Below are 23,394 nucleotides of genomic sequence, written 5' to 3'. Positions count from 1 at the left end.
AGTTTGCATTAATATATCATTTGATAATATCTTGCAAAGTTACTTGCAGAATAGACATCCTTCTTGCTATTGCAATAGAATGTCAATCTCATATTTGAAATTACTATATATGAAGTAAATTAGAAATTTTCTACGGATTGTATTGAACATTTCCAGCAAGGCCAAAAACAGGGGAAAAAATTATCCAATGCAACTTCTGGAAGCATATTTTTTCACAATCATCCAACATATGCAAACAATATCCTATCAGACAAATAAATTTTTCTCATTCTTATCTAGTTGCATCAAATGCACCAGTTTGTCAACACCTTCTGTTGTTATTAGCGACCCTTTTTCTGCTATTTTTACAATCTCAGATTTTGCCATTTTGTTGAGTCTAGAACTGTCAGATTCACCATCCTCCAGCTTAGTAGGACCTTCTCGCTTAATAGGTTTTGTTCCCTCATCACCCCTCTCTTCCTCTTCTTTTCCTTAACCTGTGCAGGGAAGGAAATGCTACTATTCTGCCGACTCTGAGTATCTAATTTTAACTTCTGAGTTGATGTTGGACCATTCAATGGTTTTGGAGAACAATCTCCTGATTGCACTGCTGCATGCATTTCTAGTCGGGTCTTGTCCAATAAATGATCTACTTCTTCATGTTGCTCCTGAGAAATTAAAGGATAGACAAGGAAAAATTGTGTTTTGTGAATATAATCTTAATAAAGCAACAGGTACTGCAACCACTCAAAAAAAAAACTCACGTTGATATAATACTTGTATGTTAACCACCATAAACACTTGTTTGCAATGTCATACACTCGCCTACACACAAATGATGACAACCCTGGTGGAATTTCAACACCCCTGCAGAGGAAAGCAACTTTACACGGATGAAGCAATGAAGCTGGGCAGGAAATGCAACAAAAGAACTCAGGATAAATGCTAATCTTCATCATCATCTGCAAACAAAGAAAAGTTTATGCATGATTAGAACCAAAATCATATAAAAAATTAATTATATTGTTGAACAAATAGAATTATACTAAATTGTAAATTTAACAATATATGAAACTTGCAGCAAATCAACTTGACTATAAGAAAACAATTTCAGACGGTGAATACTTATCACAACTCTTAACAATGTTATTTCTAAAACCACTATCCTTCAGTCAAGGGGGCTAAAATTGTTACTGATAGGAGCACTGGCCACTCCAGAGGTTATGGTTTTGTTAGGTTTGGAGATTTAAATGAACAGACACGTGCTATGTCTGAAATGAATGGAATGTACTGTTCTTCAAGTCCAATGAGGATTGGCCCAGCTACAACCAAGTCTCAGCAAACTCCGACTAAAGGTAAGGAAACACATTGGAGGGTCTTCATATTAGTCTGACTTTCCATGTTATTTCATTGTATTTCATTTAATTTCCTGCTTTGTTTGGTTCATTGCTGAATCATGTGTCAGCCATGCTTGGCTTATCTGTGCATCCTCAAGTTACTATTGTCTATTTCTGGTTAGTACGAGGAATTGTTTTGATATTTTCAAAGCCATTTCCCCCGTGGAACTTTGACAAATAAGGATCATTTAACAATGTTCTGAAGTAATTAAGTCTCATAATAGTTCATTGCGTGGAACTTTGACAAATAAGGATCATTTAACAATGTTCTGAAGTAATTAAGTCTCATAATAGTTCATTGGCTTGATATTGGGATTTTATAGACCATTTAACAATGTTCTGAAGTAATTAAGTCTCATAATAGTTCATTGGCTTGATATTGGGATTTTATAGACCATGTCTAACTTCAAAAGTGATGCATTTTTCTATCAGTGTGAGGCCCATTGTCTTAGGTTGTCACCATTTGGTTTTAACCTTCTTGTTTGGGTGATATTTTATGGTATAAGCTTTAAATTCATAAGTTGTCTATTCTTCCAAACTCCCTTTCTGTTTCTGCAGAATTAGAACCTAACACTACTCTTGGTCTCCCTTTCCAGTTTTTTTGAAAGCTCATTGGCTTACATCATAGAAACTTTCACAAACAGAGTAAGAAGTCCCCAAAATGAATAAAAATTTCTTGTTAGAGGGAATATTCTTGTGTTTTTCATCAAGCAAGTTATTGTCTTATTGATCACACAGAAACTAGCTTGTTAGAGGGAATATTCTTGTGTTTTTCATCAAGCAAGTTATTGTCTTATTGATCACACAGAAACTACTATTTGTTATTTTTAATTTTCCTGTTTTTCATCAAGCAAGTTATTGTCTTATTGATCACACAGAAACTACTATTTGTTATTTTTAATTTTCCTACATGGTCATAAACAAGTTGCTTACAGCAAGGAGATTTAAACATCTGTTAGAAGCAATATTATATGATAAGGTGCTAACGTGCAGGATGTAATCTGCTCTTTGTTACTTCTTGCGGGACGAAACCTAAACACATGCATGTGAGGATTCAGGAAAAGAGATCAGATGCATATGCATGTCGACATGGCAATTTGATATTTGAGACCAAAACACACCTGCAGCATTCAAATCTATGGACTACAAGGGGATACGCAAAATGTATTGCAAAAGTATCAGTATAACATCATATGAATAAATTGTATTGCAAGTAATATAGTAAAAGATGGAAATATGATTTTATGTTACGGAGCTCATGTGATTTTAAATTTTGTGACATGATGAAAGAAACATATATTCTTCCAACCTTGATAAGACCACTTGCTTTATCCAACTCATACTTAACCTTGCTCCCCTTGTTTATTTCAACCACCTATAGAAATCAATAATAAAGGGTTAAATTAAAAAAAAGGGCAGAAGTTTATTCATGCTTAAAACACAATGGCAACAAACATCTTTAGAAATTTGAATGATCAGATCAAGTTAAGAAACACTTCAGTATTATCGTAAACCGATGCTGATATCTATATGAGAAATCTCATTCTTCAAGTAGAGTCATGAAAATGATGGTCCAAGTTAAGACTCAAAAACCTTTTAACATTAACAAAAGGTCATGAACACAGAGATGGCAAAGCCACCATGTAAATAGGTCCTCAGTTCAGTTATATCATCAGGGAGAAAGAATCTTAAATTTAAACGTATTTATAAAGTAAGAACCGAAACAACCAACTCCTTATATGCTGCATATGAACAGACCCATTAAAGCACCGCAGTATCGGCTAAGAACTGAATTGTGCTGGCCTTTACAATTTAATACCTATTCTTTGACTCTTCTTGTTCAGGCTAGCTCCTTTTGTACCGAGATGAGGATCTCCAGGCCCATTCTAGGTACATCTTTGAAGTAATTATTATATTACAAAACATAATTGATCATTAGGTACTTTTGGTTAGTTTATTATACTACTGACTCTAATAGAGTTCATTCAGGTTTGTTACTGAAGAGTCTTAACTCTCACTGCCCAGTATAGAATCTTGATTTGGGTTCATACAGAAGAACATGGATGCATATTATGTGTGGTTCACACCCCATGTACAATAGATCGAGTAAGAGTCTGAGTTCTAGAGGAAATGTACACTTCTCAATCGATCGAGTAAGAGTCTGAGTTCTAGAGGAAATGTACACTTCTCAATCATTTAAAGCATATATGAATCCTTAAATCATTTGAACACTTGAAAGATAAATAGATACCAATACCCAAAATGATCAACTATAGGAGGACTTACCCTTTCCTCCCTTACACATAATGACTCTCGAGTCCCCAATATTTGCTACTAACAATTTATCCAAAAAAAGGATTGCAGTTGAGGAAGTTGACCCAGCATCTTAGTTATGAGTCGTCTCAGATGCAAAACTTGTTTTATTTGAACATTCGTACAAATTTTACACAAATTGTAATGCAAAATCTAAAAGTTTAAAAGTTCTGCAATAAGAAAACAAAAACATATACCACCGTTGTTCTGAGGACAAAAGTTCTTACAATGAAACACTCCAAATATGCCAACTGTTCTAAAGCATGAATTATATATCTAAGCAAAAGATAAATAAAATTAGCTAAATAAGATTAGTAAAGGAATAGATTGTCAGATTCATGTTTTAGCCATTTGAGATAGATATGTGTCTCAGAAATGTGTTGTTCATAACATGTAGATCATGGTAAATGTTTGATATGAAATTTATGATGAGATCAAAAGATTCCTATCAGATGTTCATTTTAAACCTTATTGGTTGGAAAATATAGTAGTTAGCTGAAAAGTTGTTTTGATTTATGTGTTAATTGCAATTTAACACTTCTTTCTATAGTTATCTGGTAGATTTATGAAGGCATTTACCAGCTAGGATTAATGGTTTATGAGTTCAGCGATAGTCTGTGAAACTTAAGCTCTCTGCTGTAAATACTAACCAATTCTAGGTTCATGCAGCATCCAAAGTAGGAATGAGAATGAGCTATGTAACATGGCTGAATCCGACACTAAGTAATATGTGACATATTTCTGATTCAGAACTGATTTGGCATCAGATATTTCAAATGCTAACAGTTTAATAAACATAAAACTATATCGGAAGTTCTGAAGTAAAAATCCAATTAATTCTCGCATGGTGTTAAAAATTTCCTAATTTCAATACTCTTCTTTCCAATAGCAGCAGTCAGTCCGTTTTATTCCGCCCTTTTATTATAGAGAATATTATTCCCAAGTAGGTGAGACTACACGAGAAGCTTTGTGTCAGTTACAGTGTCTCGAATACCTTTTTGCATTTCTCTGAGAGAGATGGAAACACACGAGAAGCTTTGTGTCAGTTACAGTGTCTCGAATACCTTTTTGCATTTCTCTGAGAGAGATGGAAACAATAATATGTGGACATGTGTATAACACATAGAAACACGAGAAGCTTTGTGTCAGTTACAGTGTCAAGCTGTAAACATCGAAATATATGAAACATATTTATATTAGTAACTACACTGAGATATTTAAGATTCACGAATCTGATACTAAACTACATGTATCAGACTTCTGATACGGGACTGATACAGTGTAGCAATCATGTAATTTAAATGCAAATAGTTTTAGAATCGAGATAAAACTTACTGTGTGTAGACTACTATGAAAAATATCTAAAGTAAGAACCAGAGAACTTCTCATATAGTATCAGACATTTCATCTGTTCAATACTGTTAACCACTTTTAATTTTAATAGCTTCCATTACAGCATCGTTCAGATTTATATTTTCTATGAGAATGTCATTTAACAATGGTGTTTCTGCTACAGTTCAATGCCCATCGTTCAGATTTATATTTTCTATGAGAATGTCATTTAACAATGGTGTTTCTGCTACAGTTCAATGCCAAATTTAAGTCTACTTCTTATTGGAAAAGTATGTCATTTAACAATGGTGTTTCTGCTACAGTTCAATGCCAAATTTAAGTCTACTTCTTATTGGAAAAGTGAATCTTTAAATTTGAAGGGGCAGTGTTAAAGAACAGAAATAGGAAGAAAACATTCAGGGAATTTCTTTTCACTTTAGGGGGTAAAAAGGCCAAATGTTATCATGTGATAATCACATAGTGCATTTTAAGTAGAATTGTGAGCGATTATGTAACAGGAGGTATTAAAGTTATAAGAATTGTAAAACTTTGGGGGTATTTTTTTGGGGGGAAATTAAAAATTTGTATTCAAAGTGAAAATGGGCGAAACTTTAAGGTATTAGAGTGCACTTAACCTTTTCTTTGGCTAAAATGTTGACTTTTAAGTTTGTGTAATTGGATAAGGAAAAGTCCCAATAATTTTTTTGATTACGTGAGAAGTTCTCGTTTGAGATGACAGCTATCAATTTCTTGCGTTCAGTAATCAGAGGACTAAGTTGTGCTAAAGAGAAGGATCTACACTTTTCTTCTTTTCCCTTGTAAAAATAGTGTATATTCTAACTTTTTGGTATGTTTCTTTGGAGCAAAATTTAGGTATTTATGTAAACAAGAACCTCAGAATGGATAACATTCAAGTCTGTGGTTTTGACTAAGACTATACTCTTGCCTGTTACTCATCAAATTTACAGAGTTTGATATATGACCTAGAGAAACAATACCTTGTTGATGATGTTAGTTAGAAAACTTGTGTTGTATACGTATCTATATCTTCATTAATTTATTGGTGAGAAATTGAATGAGTTTCTATTGTTTTTAATTTGGGAAATATGATCATCTCAGCTTAAGTATCCGGAGAGCTGCTTGCAATTTGCATATGGCCCAACTTAAGTCATGAAACATGAGCCTCCCTAAATACACTACATCTGATTATTAATAAAAGCATACCTCCTACAATACTGACATCATCCAAAAGTAACAACATCGAGAAGAGAATGAACTGTAAATACAGATGTCTATATCAACACACTTAAACCATCTTTTCAGAACTCAGTCTCTGATTACTTACCATCTCATGGGATAATCTCTCTCATTTCCCGCTCAAACCTCAAAATGGAATTGCCCCTTTAGCAGGATATGGTTCTAATCTACTTCTGACATGAGATTTCTCTACCAGACTCAGCAATTGACCACTCAAAACCTAAAATTTTTAAAAAATAACCCCATATTTCCCCACCTTCAGAGCTTTCATATCCAAAACCATATCAAGAAATCAATTCCCAAGCACATATAAGATACCAAAGAAGTTATAACTGGAAAACAGAACTAATTTAGGAAAGAAATCACAACCAAAATCAAAAACTGAAAATTTAAAGAACTCAATTCAACTCAACTTACTTTCTAATGTCGTTCCAGCTGCTGTTGGAATATTTAAACCCTTGTCGCTTGAAACTGTAGGAAATCGAAAATTAGGGCAAATTTAGAAGAAAATTAGAGGACTGAAGAACTAAAAGGGGATAGGTAGAGTTAGGGTTTTGTATAAAGGAGTGAAGACGAAGAAGAAATACCTTACTGAATGCCCAAATGCAGAAATCTTTGGAGATGAATGCGGAAATTCTGAAGAAATAGTAATCTGTGCAAATTTCTGTAACACTTCGGCTTCGACGAGGAAGGGTAACCGATGAATAAGCCTCATCTTTGCAAATTCCTGTAACGCTTCGGCTTCTTCAGAGATGGGTAATCGATGATCTCTTCGGCTTTGGCGGAGAGGAAGGCGTAACGGAGGTGGAATTTCCCGATGCTGTTGACGAATTTTATGAAACGATTTTAAGGGAGAAATTGGGTATATTTAAGATGGTTGAAGGTTAATTTGGGGATGAGAAAGTTTTTCAGCAACTGGCTCTTTTAAAGAGTAGATAGATAGATAAGTGGTTCATGTGTGACCCAATAATCCATTTAGCTATTGGACTATTATATATAAAAAAGTTTTAGAGGTCAAATCTAAATTAAAACTAGGATAGGGTATACTATTTTGAAAATCAATTCTTAGAAATTTATTTAAAGTTATCATTAAAACTTACTAAAAATTAGAAAGTCCCAAAATTCATCAAGTAAATTAATTATTAATTAACTCTATCAAGTTGGCAAGTGACAACACTTATAAATGATACATGAAATCTAAAATTTTTCAACAATCCCCTACAAATTTAAAATTTGCAAAACACACCCTTAACAGTTTTAGAAAATGGGGAAAACACCCTCAAGGGTTTAGAATTATAAAAACAACCATAAATTTTCAAAACCTAACTAGGGTACATGAAATCCAAAAATTATCAGCAGCACCTTGTAAATTTATAGTTTGTAAAAAATACTCACAAAATTTAAAAACTTATAAAAAACACCCTCAAGAGTTCAAAATTATAAAATAATTTTAGAATTTTCTAAACTTACAAATGACATATGAAATCTAAAAATTTTCAGCATTCCCCTATAAATATAAAATTTAGAAATAACACCCTTACAGTTTTAAAAATCGCAAAAAATATCTTTAAAGGTTTAGAATTACAAAAAATTACCCTAAAATTTCAAAATCTACAAATGACACATAAAATCTAAAAACTACCAACATCCCCTAAAAAATTATAATTTGTAAGAAACACCCTCAAAGTTAAAAATTGTAAAAAAATGCAGAAAACACCTCAAAGTTATATATATATAATTTGTAAAAAACACCCTCAAAGTAAAAAAATGCAAAAAACACCCTCAAAGGGTTTAGAATTATAGAAACTACACAGAAATTTCAAAACCTACAAATGACACGTCAAATCTAAAAATTACCAGCAACCCCATGAAAATTTATAATTTGTAAAAAACACCCTCAAAATTTAAAAATTATAAAAAACACCCTCAAAGTTTAAAATTATATAAAACTCTTAGAATTTTCTAAACTTACAAATGACATATGAAATTTGGAAATCTCCAACATCCCCTTGTAATTTTAAACTTTTGAGTGTTTTTTTTTGTAATTTTTAAATTTTGAGGGTGCTTTTTACAAATTATAAATTTTTAGGGGGTTGCTCGTGATTTTTGGATTTTATGTGTCATTTGTAGGTTTTCAAATTTTAGGGTGGTTTTTGTAATTCTAAATCCTTGATGATGTTTTTTGTAGTTTTTAAAACTATAAGGGTATTATTTGCAAATTTTAAATTTATAGGGGAATGCTAAAAGTTTTTAGATTTTATGTGTTATTTACAAGTTTAGAAAGTTTTGAGATTAATTTGTAATGTTGAACTCTTGAGGGTGTTTTTTACAAGTTTTTAAACTTTAAGGGTGTTTTTTTGCAAATTATAAAATTTTAGGGGGTTGCTGATAATTTTTGGATTTCCATGTACCTTAGCAAGGTTTTGAAATTTCAGAGTTGTTTTTATAATTCTAAACCCCTGAGAGTGTTTTTCTCATTTTTTAAAACTTTGAGGGTGTTATTCGCAAATTTTAAATGTATATGGGCTTAGTGGAAATTTCATGATTTCATGTGTCATTTGTGAGGTTAGAAAGTTTTGAGAATTTTTTGTAATTTTTAAATCTTGGGGGTGTTTTTTATAATATTTAAACTTTGAGGGTGATGTTTACAAATCTCAAAATTTTAAGGGCTGTTGGTAATTTTCTAATTTTATGTGTGATGGTCATTAGTTTACTTTTAAGGTGTTTTCTATAATTTTAAACTTTTAAAAATATTTTTTGTAGTTGTTGAAACTTTGAGGGTGTTTTTTAAAGAATACTCATCTAAATAGGCGAATGAGCAGGTAATAGCCAGCACATTTATGACCCATTTATCTTTAATAAAAACAATACCCACTCATTTATGACCCATTTAACTAAATGGGTGGGTTTGAATGGTTCATTTAGTGGGTGGGAATGAGTGGGCAAATAGTTTTGGGTCAATTTTGCCATCCCTACTCGGGTGGCTCCCATAAAAGCATCTCAAACCCGAATCCGAATGCCCAAATCCGGATCCGATAAGAGCGAAGGAATCCAACCCGTTACCGTCCCCACACGAAAGCGATGCAGATTAATACCCAGCCGTCGCCGAGACCGAAAGAATAAGCAACCCAAAGCTCGAAATAGAGAAAGCTTACACAAGTACAAATAAATTTATTTTTTTAAACCCCCCCAAAAAAAAAGCCACAATCAATAGTCTCTTCGATTACCACGAAATTGCAGCGATTCAATTTCAATATTCTTTGATTATTATTGCCGTAATTCTTCAGCTATCTGTTCTCTTTCTCCCTCCCTTCCTGTGATCGATTTGTCATCGTCGGCGGAGTTTGGATTTTATGAGTGTCAGGTAAGTTTTGAATTTTTCGCCAATTTAGAGTAGGTTTTTTTTTTCTGTTTCTGATTTTTATAGATTTTTTTGGGATTTTTTTAGTCTGGATTAGGGGTTATTTGAGAAATTAGGGTTTTTTGAACAAGATGATAGCTTTCTAATTTGTTCTATGCTTTCTTGTAGCTTTAGAGCACTCTGTCGCATTCTTATGATTCTCAATTTACTTTGTGCATGATAATAATGATCAGATTAGACTCCAAAGTTGATTCTTTTAGACGTGCAAAATAACAATGCACAAATTGGGTTCCAAAGGTGCACCTTTTAGATACTGCTGAATCGATTCATACGCTGCTACATGTTAGCCGCTACTGGTATCAGAGTTCTATAGTGAAGATGGTAGCTAACAAGAGAGAGGGAGGGAAGCAAAAATAAAGGGATGATTTTGACATCTGTGTTTTCTAGGAAGAACATAATTACTAGAATGAATCGTGGGATACAGATGTTGTATGTGATATAGGTACACTACTTTGTTCTAAAAACTTGTATATATGCATGTGTGTCTATAACATACTCAGTTCATACATTTCCAAATTAATTTTCATGTTCAAGTTACTATATGCAAATTCATCAGTAGAAGAATGTGAATAAATAGTGCAAAATATTTAGATAGATCTATGGGATACAAATTAGTGGATGTTCTAAAGAAAGATCCATCCGTTTCACTTGAATAGAAAAGTTGATAAATGTTTTAAATTAAGTCATCTAACCATTAGACCAAAACTCTGATGTTATGAGGGTTGAGGGTTATAATTTATATTAAGACTAACATGCTCCTGTTGGTTGAACACCCTTTTTATGTGTTGAAATTTGACTTATGCGATAGTGTCAAATTTTAGAAGATCCGCTTTAAATTCGTGATCGGTGGGATTTGAACCTATGTTGCTCTGATCAATGTTCTCAAATGCGCGTGCCTCACTGCGCCTCATGCGCTTTGCTATGTGGGGCTGTGGCGAAGCACCTCGTATTTGATGCAGCAGCGCCTATTGCGCCTCGCCTACATCCTAACTTTGCGCAGGATGCATGTAATACATACCCTCATAGTTTTGTTTGTTACCATTTCAATCGAGTCTTTATACTCGATAATCCATATCCCAAAAAGCAAAATAAATCTATTAGGCCTTTTTAGTGGTCTTCAATTGAGGACCATAACTAATGCTTTGCTTGGATATTAGTCTTGATTTGACATTTGATATGAAAATTTATGAATTTTGCTACTATGTTAGGTATTAGCATTAGAAATTAAGACCTTATATTGTGATTTTGTAGTAAGATATTATTTATCTTGATATATTTTTATGTGAACTCCTAAACATGTTCTTTCATGCTTGATTATGTATCTTGAAAAATTACGTATGCGGTGTGCACCTCGCATCACTCACGTACGCGCATTGGGTTGTGCCTTGCGCATGTGTGCGTAAAGATGCTTTGCCCCTCGCATTGCGCCTCGCACATTGACAACACTGGCTCTGATATCATTTTAAATTAAGTCCTCTGATATCATTTTAAATTAAGTCCTCTAACCATCAGACCAAAGCTTCAAAGATGTGTGTGGGCTGAGGGATATATTTATATTAATTCTAACAAAATGCAAAATAGGTAATATAGTACATATTCAGATAGGGTAGTTACTTTCATATAAATATAATCCTTGCTCTATATATATTAAAATAATATAAATATAAGCATGTCTCTGTTTTTAGATGGTCTCGAGTCCAATTTTCGTTTGACAATTGTAGAAGTTCTTAATATTCATTCTTCATTCAGCAGTTTACGTAAGTTAAATTTTCAAGATTTGATTTGTATATACATGGTTATGCAAAAGTTTTTTCTTACCAATAGAAACTAATTTCTCCAAATATTTATTTTTAGCGTTTCCAAATGCCTAATACCAAGGCATGTGAGTTTCCTAGGTAAGTGAAACTGGTATAAAGAATGTGTTGGAAAAATATCCTAATAGTATAAATACAATTAATGAGAGTCAAAAATCTTTTTCCATTTCGGGAACATTTAGTTTGTTTTTTTTTTCTCTTTGGAGTTATGGTATCTGTATCAGTTGTTGATATTAGTCTCCAACTCAGAAGTCTTGATAATTTCTTTTGCATATCAGGTACTCATACTATGCAACCTAGCATTGCAGTAATTCAATCATTGAGTTCCCCCCCAAATTTAAGAGTTATAAACATGCCAAATATATGGAACTCGTTAGTAAGCATAGTAAATAGCCAGCAGCATTATTTCCCCTCTTTGCTTTGGACCACTTTTTTCTTTGCTGCAATTATCTTTTTGTCCATTCATTTTTAGACTTGGTTTTTTTAATTTTCTTTTTCAGCTATAGCCTTTTCCATCAATATCACATTTCTTTTTGTTCAGGCAATTAAGACGGCTAAGTTCTTCCAGAACTTCTTTTTCCCCCTCCCTTTTTTGCATATGGAAAGACCTTCTTTGGCATACGGTTCATTGTATGTCATTATGTCTTACTTTTACCCTTTTACTTTGTAGTTCGGATGATTAATTAGTGGCATGGGCTGGCTACTTTTTCTTGCTCTGAATTTTTATGAATGATGTCCAGTGTGCCAAAGGGTGCTTTTGCTCCCAGTATATTCAAATGGCACTGGCGAGACAAGTCTTCACTTACCACTCAATTGCTTAATGATGAACCTCCCGAGATAGAATTGTCTGAATACCGAAGGCTGTCAAGTGCTGGTAGTGAAAGCCCATCTGGACTTCTCAACGATGAAGGCCTGAAGTCAGAAACAATTGCTGATTTAGACCTGTTCTTTGAAAGGCTTTATAATTACTATCGGGAGAAAGGACTTCTATGCATTGTAATCAAATGGATAGTAGAGCTCCTAACTGTGATTTTTGTGACCACCTTTATTTGGTTTTTCTTATTGGTTGTTGATTGGCACGCCCTACGCAATGTGAAGTGTGGCATGGAAGCAGTTGAGTCTGGTCAAAAGCCTTGTGATCTGGCAAAGGAGGCGATTAACCATCATCCATTAGTTCCTTTAACGTTTTCGAAAATTGTTATTGTTGGGTCCATGGTTATTTTGATCATCTATGGACTTTTCAATTTTTTAAAGTTCTTTGTGCAGTTCACAAACACACTGAAGGTCCGCCACTTCTATTATCAGAAGTAAGTTAGCATTTTATTTTTGGTGCACACTTTTCTTTTTGGATCATTGATAGCCAGCATTTTGAATATCTTTGGTTTCTTCTCCAGCCTCAATGTTACAGATAGGGAAATTCAAACAACACCTTGGCCAACAATTTTAGAAAAGGTTGTTCAACTGCAGAAGTTGCATCAACTTTGTGTGGTGAAGGATCTCTCTGCACATGAAGTGGTGATGCGAATAATGCGCAAGGAGAACTATTTGATCGGGATGCTCAATAAAGGTGTTCTTGCTTTTCCAATCCGTCATTGGGTCCCTGGAGCTGGGCCAACTGTCAATTCTAGAGCAAATGGAAGGAGAAATCGTTTAATACTACCAAAGACTCTTGAATGGACCCTAAATTGGTGTATATTCAATAGCATGTTTGATAGGTATGCTTCTATCTTCATCATATCTTTAACTAAGGTTTTCACTTGACATTTTAGAATGTGGAATAATGGTTACAGAATATAGCACAATGCATGCATTGAAATTAGTTGGTGACAGTGTACGAAACTAGTTGAGAATGCTTATTTGTTCTCTATTATATATTCGTATCAAACTACTGGGCCATGTCTTTCCACCTTCGTTCCTGCATGTCATATGTTCCTTGATCACATATATTTCCTTATCTTGTCTATCATCTTTTCCTATTATTTTATGCTATATCCTTTATCAGCTATTAGAAGTACTTTATGTTTAATATAAGACCTAAAAAGACCTAAAGACTTATGCTTTGGCCGTCAAATATATAATCCAATAACAGATATGTACATCTCATCTCAAGTTTTAGGAAATTGTCACACCATGAAAGCAAATTCTTCATTATTGAACTCCTTAAAGGAAAACAAAGAAGGAATTATATTGACCGTGTAATTTATTTGGCTTTATTTATTATGCTTCTGATACACTCTGCTTTTCCCCTTGGCGAGCTTCTTCAAGTTTAAATGCTAAGGTTTGGGAGAAGATAAAATTTGACACATTTAATCAGCAATGAACTGGATTTAGATTTACGGCTCATATCATATTCTATACATAAGAGGATTGGATCTGGTTAATAGCTAAGCTAACCAAATATAATCTATGCAACATACAACAGTCCCCTGATTTTACATATATTATTATATGTTTGGTATGACTTGGAAACTAATATAATTCATCTGTCTATCATGTGTGACTAGAAGGGGTGGCCCAAAGGTACGAGAATATATACACAGTTCTTATAATCTCTGGGATTTATACTTTTCATTTAGAAATAGCTTGCATTAGTGTACTGTTTTTTGAAGCTAGGATTCTATTGTGAAAGTAACAATTAGGAGCCTACAATCCTGGCATTTGCATTGGAACAGCAGTAACCCAATGTTTTCATATGAGATTCCCATATTCATGGTGTTATGTTTATTTAATGTGAAAGAGGTAGTTGTTGTTATTTTGATTTATAATGGTTGATTTCCACCCTTGCAGTAAATTCTGTATTCAGAGGGATTTCATCACAAACCCTTCATTACTGAGAAAGAGACTTGTAGTGGTTGGTATTGGAATGTTTCTCTTATCACCATGCCTTGTCATCTTTATGTTGGTATACCTTTTTCTCCGACATGCTGAACAATTTTACAATCATCCAAGCATAGCATCATCTCGGAGATGGTCTAACTTATCCAGGTGGATTTTCCGGGAGTTCAATGAGGTAACTGTTGTCTCCTTTATGAATTAAAGATATAACATCAGATGTTCAATACTTAACCTGCTTCTATTATGCGCTTGCAGCAGTTTCTTCTTTTTCTTATTTAAGGTGTTTGTTTTAGATTTTTGTTATGTATTTTATTAGTATACTATAACTGCATAATTTTCCTCAAAAAGAATATTATAGCTGCAACAGAGGTGATGATTTCATAATTAAAGTATGTATGTACACGTACAAGCTATATTTTCTGTATCCTATATACAATTATTAATGGCATGATAAAGATCATTCATTTCTTGACAAAATTACAGTTGACGCCTAGTATTGTGTAGGGTGCTAACAGTTGAGGGGATTTTTCTCATGACCATTGTTTGAAGTGATCTGCAATATAGTTATTCCTTTTCTCCCTATACTTTAGGTTGGGATTATCGTATAACCTTTCTGTTATATTATAACGATGGATAGTGTTGCCTGTCCAGGTTATTCGACTTAAATACCTTGATACCCCTGAAAATAATAGTTGATTCCTAGTAATGTAGTGTGCTAGTAGTTAGGAGGATTTTTTTATGACTATTGTTTTTGAAGTGATCTGCAATATACTTAATATTTTTGTTCTTACACTTTGTGTTAGCAATATTTGTCTAAGCTCGTGTTTATGTTGGAATATGGATTGAGTTGCTTGTCCAGATTATTTGTCCCAGAAACCTGAAAATCACCGTTGGTTCATAGTAATGTGTAGTGTACTAGCAATTAAGGTTCTCTCTCTCTCTCTCTCTCTCTCTCTCTCTCTCTCTCTCTCTCTAACCATTGTTTCTGAAGTGATCTGCAATGTAATTATTAGTTTTTGCCTGTATATGTTGTGCTGGGAATGTTCATATAAACTTGTTGCTATATGGTAACAATGAATTGTGTTGCTCGTCCAAATTGTTTGTCCAGATACCTTGATATCCCTAAAACTGTGACGTTTGAATGATTAAATTCTTTTGAGTGTGTGTGCGAGCATGCTGGAACATCATATCTGAAAACCAAAGTTTGCAATTTTTGGTCAAAATTTCAGTATATAGTATGTTTCAGAAGTCTATTTTCTTAAGATGTATTGAATACAGTAAAGGGTGTTCTTGCACTTGATACATCAGTTATTAATTATCCTTCTAAATTCTTAGACTTGAAGAGTACATACTGTGCTTGTGGATCATTTAACATCCTCTTTTTTTGTAAATAAACTCACGGAGTGGTTGCTTTCAATTCTTGTCTATATTTACACTGATTCAATACGTTAGTTTCTGTTGGTGCCACTCCCAAGTACCGCTAAGGTATTTCCTTTCCTGGCAATTACCTGAGTTGGAAGACATGAAAAAGCTGAATAGTTTTTGCGGTTACTTGGGCTTAACGATAATGCCTTTTCTTGCTTTGTATGGCTGCAGACATTTATTTTTTTTAAAATTTTTTCTAATCTTATTCATGCTGATACACTTCTTGGAACAATAGATATTAGGCTTTAAATGATCTCAAGATTCAGCTGATTCTTTTATTTCTATTGTTTCCATGTATATTCAGGTCGACCATTTGTTCAAGCATCGCATGAACAATAGTGTGGTTCATGCCTCAGATTACCTAAAGCAGTTTCCGTCACCTCTTATCTCTATAATTGCCAAGTTCATATCTTTTGTTTCTGGTGGCTTTGCTGCAATATTGATCATCATTGCATTCCTGGACGAGTCTCTCCTCGAGGGTCATGTAGGGCTTTGTATAAGGTCACTTTACCTTGTATTTTACCATTCTTTTTTTGGGACAATTTTAGGCTTGACTTTTCATTGGAATTGATTTGCAGATCTTTGGTCGTAATTTATTTTGGTATGCTGCTGTTTTTGGGACTGTGACTGCTTTAAGCCGGGCTGCTGTGGCTGACGAGCTTCAAGTCCTTGATCCTCAGGGGGCAATGTCTCTTGTTTGTCAGCAAACACATTATATGCCAAGGAAATGGAGAGGTAAAGAAAACTGCGATTCAGTTCGGCAAGAGTTTGAAACCTTGTTTCAGGTATAATTATATTCTTTCTTTGTTGTTACCACAATGTGATCTGTTAGCTTACCTACGAAATGTGGCTCTATGTCATGCAATGTTATTGTGAGTAATATTAGGGCAACAGGGATGGATGACACCGTAATACCTGAAATTTTCTAAGTGATAGGCTGTTTACTTGGGCACAGGCCATAGTAAACAAATAAGATATGTTATTGTTACAGATATGTTGATATGTCAGGCCCGAGAAAGTGAAGGATATGTGCACTCTTTGGAACAAAATATAATACACATGAAAATTCATGTTGACAAGTTAATGTGTTAAGGTTAGGATATAGTGGTGCAATCACACAAATGTAAACATGGATGTCACCTTTACTCTGCATGAATATCAAATATTGGATTATGATAACTTAATCCTAGTTTTGTTGCATAAGACAAGATCCACATTTTGAACTGCTTTTTGAGCCATGTGAATGACGTCCATTAGAAGAGTTCATGTCTATAGCATCCTGTATCAAGATATATCCAAGTTTAATGACATGCTTACGGAAGTATAATGCTAATGGTTTTTTCTCACATGAAAAATCATATCCAATGCATAGGAGGTCTTTTTTTTAGATATAGTAGTTGCGTGCCAAAAGAGTCAAAAACTTAAATTTTATGTATTTTAATATTGAGTTAATGCTCCAGATGTGTCCTATGTGTACAAGGAGTGTACAAGTATTGTTGCATCAGTATGTGGTGCATTTTCAACGTAGATGAGGCTTCATAAAGTGATCATTTGTTTGAAACTGAAATCAGAAATCAACAGTATGCGCCACTTGCTAGTAACCGTTGCAAATATATAGTCACTTTCTGCAGTATCCTTTCCCCTTCCTTTTTAAGCTCATGACAGCTTCAATTTAAATAATATTCGTGGTTCCGCAGGAATAGATATTCAAAATTTTCTTGATATGGAGGGTGTTGAATTACTTTAAGTGAAGGCAATGGCAACGTAGGACAAACACCTTACTGATGGGTATTTGACCCAAGCCATAATTTTGGATACAAGTAAATCATCGCACTTATGGTTTCACTCAAGGTTTTAAATGTCGGATGTCGGGATCATGTCGGACGGCTGAAATCCATGTCGGATAGCAGAAACCGGGGATATATCGGGAGACATTGACTAAATATCAGATTGTCATATCGGATGGTACTCATATGTATAATATCATGTCCTAAATGTAATCTAAGTATTCCTAAATTCAATATAAGCATACTTTATAATGGTTTCACTCAAGGTTTTAAATGTCGGATGTCGGGATCATGTCGGACGGCTGAAATCCATGTCGGATAGCAGAAACCGGGGATATATCGGGAGACATTGACTAAATATCAGATTGTCATATCGGATGGTACTCATATGTATAATATCATGTCCTAAATGTAATCTAAGTATTCCTAAATTCAATATAAGCATACTTTATAAATTCTAGAGGCGACGCCGACAATGGGTGGATTCCGACGTCACAGGGAGGCAGAGCAGGCGACGGGACGTCGCAGGGAGGCAGTGTCGGGGCTCTTCTTCTTCGTCTGCTCGGGTTCCTTCGGATGAGTCACCGACCACCCTCTTCCCTTTATCCCGACGATGGGATACCCTGCCGCCCTCGGGTTCGATTGGGGTTCGGATTTCGGGGCGCAACGGGAGATGGACGATGGGGGGCCGAGATTGAGGTGGGGAAAGGGCGTCGTCGTTCATGAAAGGAGTGATGGGTTCCCAAGTCCACTGCAGCCGTAATTTTTCTCTTTTCTTTCTATCGGGTTTATAAGAAGCCCTTAAACATGAGAACAGGTCAAACGGGTTTGAGTTTTTATCACTAAACTCAAACTCGATAACAAAAAATAGATTAAAAAAAAGGGTCATATTGGCCGATTTTTGAAAGCTGAAAAATCAGTCGATATGCTTGATATGGCCCCGATATTTCCGATTTTGCCCTGAAAACCGATATACGAGTTGAAAACGCCCATGTCGTGTCGCTCAAGCCTTCAAACCGACATGTCGGCCTACATTTAAAACCTTGGTTTCACTTTATTTTGAAGTGTGCGTAATGATTTAGGAGGATGTCTAAATCTGTAATGTAACTTGAAATGAAACTTTCTTCAGGCACTAAGTAATTTTTTGTTCCTTTTATCGAATCTTTCCTCTTCTTGCCGGATATCTCGTGCAACAATAAAGTTACGAAAAACTTCAAGTTGGTAACTGACCTATATACTGCTATGGAAACAAGATTTCTGAAATGGAAGCATCAATAGTTCAGAACATAGATATGACTGACACATTTCCATTATTTGATCATGTGATTTCTTGTCTAAGATTCTTCTTTTTATGATCAATCATATCATATGTCCACCTAATTCACAACTATCCAGGCAACAACCTGATCCAGGCTTTGATATCAAATAATATCAAATAAACTAATCCCCCCCATGTACTTTTCGTTAATTCTTACTCTGTTGCAACTGTCTGAAAAAAATATTTGCTCTCGTTGAGAAGCATTAATATCTGTTATTTCCTTTTCTGCTATCTTTTTCTTGTTTTGTTTTGATGAAGGGATATTTTACTCGTTTTAGGTATGTTTTACTTTTCCACTGATAGTGCAGTTATAAATGGTCTGATGCAAGTTGCAAAATGCAAGGCAATTATGCCCAAAAGTCTTGTGGTTTACAACCAAATAGTCTTTACTATAGTAATATGCATCAAACTTGGCCACATAATATTTCTTGACAACTATTAGGAAATGGCGAAGGTTTAAAGCTTGAAACAAGTCATATCCCGTTTGCGAAATCTCAATTGTATCTCTAGAGATAAGTAAAGTTAAAGACAAATACAACACTGACGACAAAGCTTTTATCCCTGTGGGCTTGCTACATGAATCCCACTCTTCCATTCAATGCTCTTGAGGGATATCTCCTCTATTAAGTTAATCATCGCCATATCCTTTTTAACAGCTTCCAACCAAGTACTCTTAGGGCTGCCTCTAGTACTCCTTTCTCCATTAACTAGTATCGTCATTTCTTCTAATTTGTGCATTTAAGGGTCTTCATTGCACATAAGCAAACCATCTCAAATGATTCTTCTCTCTCATTTTATCCTCAATAGAAGTAACCTCTCTGGTTTCTACAAATGCAATCATTTCTTATCCTCTCTTATAATGAAGGGAAAAAGAAGTTTTGAAAGCTGTTAGTACATGTATATCTAAAACATATGGGTCCTGTTGCAGTGATAGTTTAGCCTTGAATTGTTGAATCTAAATAATTAATATTCCATTTGGTAGCAGTTCTAAAAAGACAAAGGATATGCTATCAAATACATGCTCTAGACTGAACTGGATGTGCTCTTTAATTTCTTTTTCTTCCTGGAACTATTGGATTTATTACTAGTTGCTTTATCAAATACTCTTGCACATAAGGGTATAAAACTCAGCATGGATGTGATGGCAGCTCCTGTTTTATATGAATATCCAAATTATGCAAGTAAAACACAAGATGTCTGCATCATCATCAGCACTTGTCAGTAGGCTCTTCACCAAAAGAAATGGAATATTCCAGATATAGAAGACTTAAATATAACTTGCAGTTTGAGAGAAGCACTTATTTGTTGATGTGAAAATTCTCTGTATGCTCTTCTGCTATTGTTGAATTCATCATTACAATCTTTTGATTTTAGCAAGCAGTTGTTTCCTAGACAATGGTTTGGATAAAAAAATAATTTAGATTACTCCTGGAACTTACACTGGTGATCTTGCATATCTAGATGCTAGTTGCTATTATATTAATTTTCATGTAAGACCTTAACAAGACTTTCTACTATTGCAGTACACTGGAATGATGCTTCTGGAGGAGATGGCCTCAATCCTTGTCACTCCTTACTTGTTAATTTTTGTCGTCCCGAAGGTAAATCTTGGAGCAGTTTCGAAGATATTCACGTTATCTAGCTATATGCAGTTTATGTATCATGTGACCTTTTTCTAATTTTACAGCGTGTAGACGATATCCTGCGCTTCATCTCAGACTTCACAGTGGATATTGAGGGTGTTGGTCATGTTTGCAGGTTATTCACTTGTCTACCACACCCAAAGATTTCTTTCTATTTTGTGCTTGTTCCTGTTTGATACATTGTATCAATCTGTCGACTTAAGTCTTTTTCCCTGATGTCTTTTGTAGCTTTAGTGCATTTAACTTTGAAAGCCACGGAAACAAGAAGTATGGTTCGCCATTTGACGCACCAAGAGAAACGAGGAGTTCCCAGGGTAAAATGGAGAAATCATTCTTGAGGTATGTATGCTGTCAATTCAAAATCCATAATGGCACCTTTTTAGATTACACAAGTTCAAATCTTTTGTTATCTTTGCCATTACATGATCTTACTCCTTTATACAGCTTTCAAAGCGCATATCCATCCTGGGAACCAAGCATTCATGGTCGGAAATTCTTAGCCACACTTTGCAAGTTCAAGGATCAACAAGTGCAACAAAATCTCCATCGTCATAACTACCCTTCACCAAGCCAACCCTGGGAACTTGCCCAAAGTTCAAGAACCCAAAGTGAAATGTTCCACAGATATCCCCCAAAGGATATCCTCCTCAATATCGTCAATATACCTGATCAAGATGGTATCCACCAACCATATATATTGGATTTATACTACACTTCATCTAAAGACTGCACACCCTTATCCCAAGAAACAAAACCCTTTGAGCCAATTATGGACCAATTATGGGCAAAGGAAACTGATGGTAATATAGTTGCAGGAGGAGAAGTTTGGGGATCTAGCAATATCCCCGAGAGACTTCAGTCTCATTTAGAGGCATCCACATCGAGCCCTCTCCTCAAAGACGGCAGTTCTCATCCATGCGATCCAGCGCTTGGGAATCCATGGTGGGCCCGATCCGGGCCCCACTCATCGGCACATGTCGCCAGCTTTCTCGAGCCGCCTCCTGTTTTTGGTCACCGTAACGCAAGTTACCACAGTGAAAATGCTTCAGAAAGAAGCTGGGGAGAGCAAGAAGCAGATGATGGTCGAGCTAGAGACTGGAGAAACCGTAGCTCAATGTCGAGGACTAATTACATGGACGATGATGATGGCTTGGATCATGATGATGATGGGTTTGACCTCCACTTTGCTGATGATATTGAGAGGAACGTTGGGGGGAGCAGCGGATTTGGGAATCCTTTGGTTAGTCTTCCTGTAAAGATTTTGCCCAGGAGCAATGATCCCGTGCAGTGAAAGGAACAATTTGTAATTGTTGACTTTGGATTTATTGTTACGTCGTAGGATACCATTCTTTCTGTACATAAATTCATCAACTGTTTATGAAAACGTATGGGTGTTGGCTTCATTCTCTCATTTTTATATTGTCTGCAACGTGAGAGTTAGCTTTTGCTGTCAATCAAACGTTAAGAGATGTTTTAAGACGCTATCTTTCATTGGCAAATCTAAAGTAGCTCCGGTTGCGTCCAAGCCTCACCAATGCTCACCAATGCCCAAAATTTGACCATCTGTCTGACAATCATTTCACAACTAGATCAGGATCGGTTCTAGCCGAATTTTGAGAACCAGTTCTTTTTGTTATCTGAGGGAGGAGGGGTGGGGCGCTAGATAAAAAAAAGAACATGTTTAAGTTACTATTTTTGGCATAGGAGAAACCCAGCCAACTCTGGCATAGTTTTCCCCAATCAGGGTTTTTACTCAAAATTGGGTCAGATTTAGTTCTAGCCTCATTTTTTGAGGTTGCCAAACAAGCCCTATGTTTTAAATGTAGGTTATGACTGATGCAATTTTTAATTAACTAGACTGGAGTTAGTCCATACGGAGATTGGTCCAATAGAAAACTAGTTTAGAGGCTAGAAATTGAGCTAAAGAAGAAAATTTCTAAATAAACCCATTTATAATTTTAATCTCAAATTTCGACCATATTCAAACTTTATTACGAAAATCAACCAATTTTCTCGTCACGTCAAAATCGCGGTCAGAAAGTGGATCGATTTTTTTTAAATGCGATCCTAATAAGTCGGGGTGGGCAACCCCAACTATTTTGGACCTCGCCGACAATTTGGCAACCTAAATAGTCAGGGTTGGCAACCTCGACTATTTTGGACCTTCGACAAAATAATGACATGAGCTCGAATTAGGCATTTCGAAATGGTCGGGGTTCCCAACCCCAGAACCCCGACCAATTTAAATAAGTGCTAAATTAGTCAGCGTTTCGAACCCCGACTAATTAGGTTGCCAAATTGTCGGCGATGTCTAAAATAGTCGGGGTTGCCAACCCCGACTAATTAGGATCGCGTTTTAAAAAAAATCGACCAACTTTTTGGTCATGATGCTAACGTGACGAGAAAGTTGGTTGATTTTCATAATTAAGTTTGAAGTGGGTCGAATTTGGAGAATAAAATTAAGAATGTGTTTAGTTTGAAAATTTCTTCTTGAGCTAAATAAAACTAGTTCAATTTTGGCCAAATGGATTAGCAAGAACTTTATGGTTTTCTATCATGTTAGACCCTATTTTCTTTGTAAACTGTACGTTTGACGTCCGCATCATCATACAAGTAATATGTACCTCCATATATTTTTAGTTGAAATAACGTTATTAAAATAGAGTTTTGTCATATTAGACCCTAAAATCTTTCTTAATTTTGTATTATAACTCCAAATCTTCATATTTATAAATGAAACCCCCTGTCAACCCAAAAGTTTATTAATTCCAAGCGCTTAGTCACACTGGGGTAACAATTATGAACAGATTGAATACAACCAAGGAATTGCAAGCCAGACGATCTGACTGCGATATTTATTTGAGTCGTGTTAG

The 23,394-nt window shown here is 35.0% G+C and overlaps 1 protein-coding gene and 1 long non-coding RNA gene across 4 annotated transcripts; one reads left to right on the top strand and one right to left on the bottom strand.

Moving 5' to 3' along the window:
* LOC109826092 lies at positions 172–7,117 on the bottom strand. The gene is made up of 5 exons (XR_002243187.1): positions 6,866–7,117; positions 6,696–6,749; positions 2,686–2,751; positions 744–941; positions 172–647 (listed from the first exon to the last, which is right to left on the bottom strand). It is a non-coding gene; the product is annotated as an uncharacterized LOC109826092 (long non-coding RNA).
* On the top strand, positions 9,400–21,924 carry LOC109825192 (autophagy-related protein 9). Of its 3 annotated transcripts, XM_020391967.1 has the most exons (11): positions 9,400–9,642; positions 12,055–12,143; positions 12,254–12,820; positions 12,908–13,228; positions 14,301–14,523; positions 16,078–16,257; positions 16,352–16,558; positions 20,402–20,479; positions 20,566–20,636; positions 20,750–20,860; positions 20,966–21,924. In XM_020391967.1, exons 2-11 carry the CDS (start codon positions 12,112–12,114, stop codon positions 21,810–21,812), a joined length of 2,637 nt encoding a protein of 878 aa, XP_020247556.1. In that variant the 5' UTR covers positions 9,400–9,642; positions 12,055–12,111; the 3' UTR covers positions 21,813–21,924. The 3 variants fall into 3 exon arrangements, with proteins under 3 accessions (XP_020247556.1, XP_020247559.1, XP_020247558.1); XM_020391970.1 differs by lacking the exon at positions 12,055–12,143; XM_020391969.1 differs by lacking the exon at positions 12,055–12,143 and having other exon boundaries at positions 12,184–12,820.

Source organism: Asparagus officinalis, chromosome 10 (assembly GCF_001876935.1).
Source record: "Asparagus officinalis chromosome 10, Aspof.V1, whole genome shotgun sequence".
Taxonomy (NCBI): domain Eukaryota; kingdom Viridiplantae; phylum Streptophyta; class Magnoliopsida; order Asparagales; family Asparagaceae; genus Asparagus; species Asparagus officinalis.
Note: the sequence above shows the minus strand (reverse complement) of the source record. Positions and strands in the feature narration are given on the sequence as shown.

Excerpts from the sequence above, each read along its gene's own strand:
- LOC109825192 (XM_020391967.1), top strand. The coding sequence starts at position 12,112 with ATGGAAAGACCTTCTTTGGCATACGGTTCATT. Across the intron at positions 14,524-16,077 it reads TTTTCCGGGAGTTCAATGAG|GTCGACCATTTGTTCAAGCA; the intron begins GTAACTGTTGTC and ends ATGTATATTCAG. Across the intron at positions 16,559-20,401 it reads AGTTTGAAACCTTGTTTCAG|TACACTGGAATGATGCTTCT; the intron begins GTATAATTATAT and ends CTACTATTGCAG.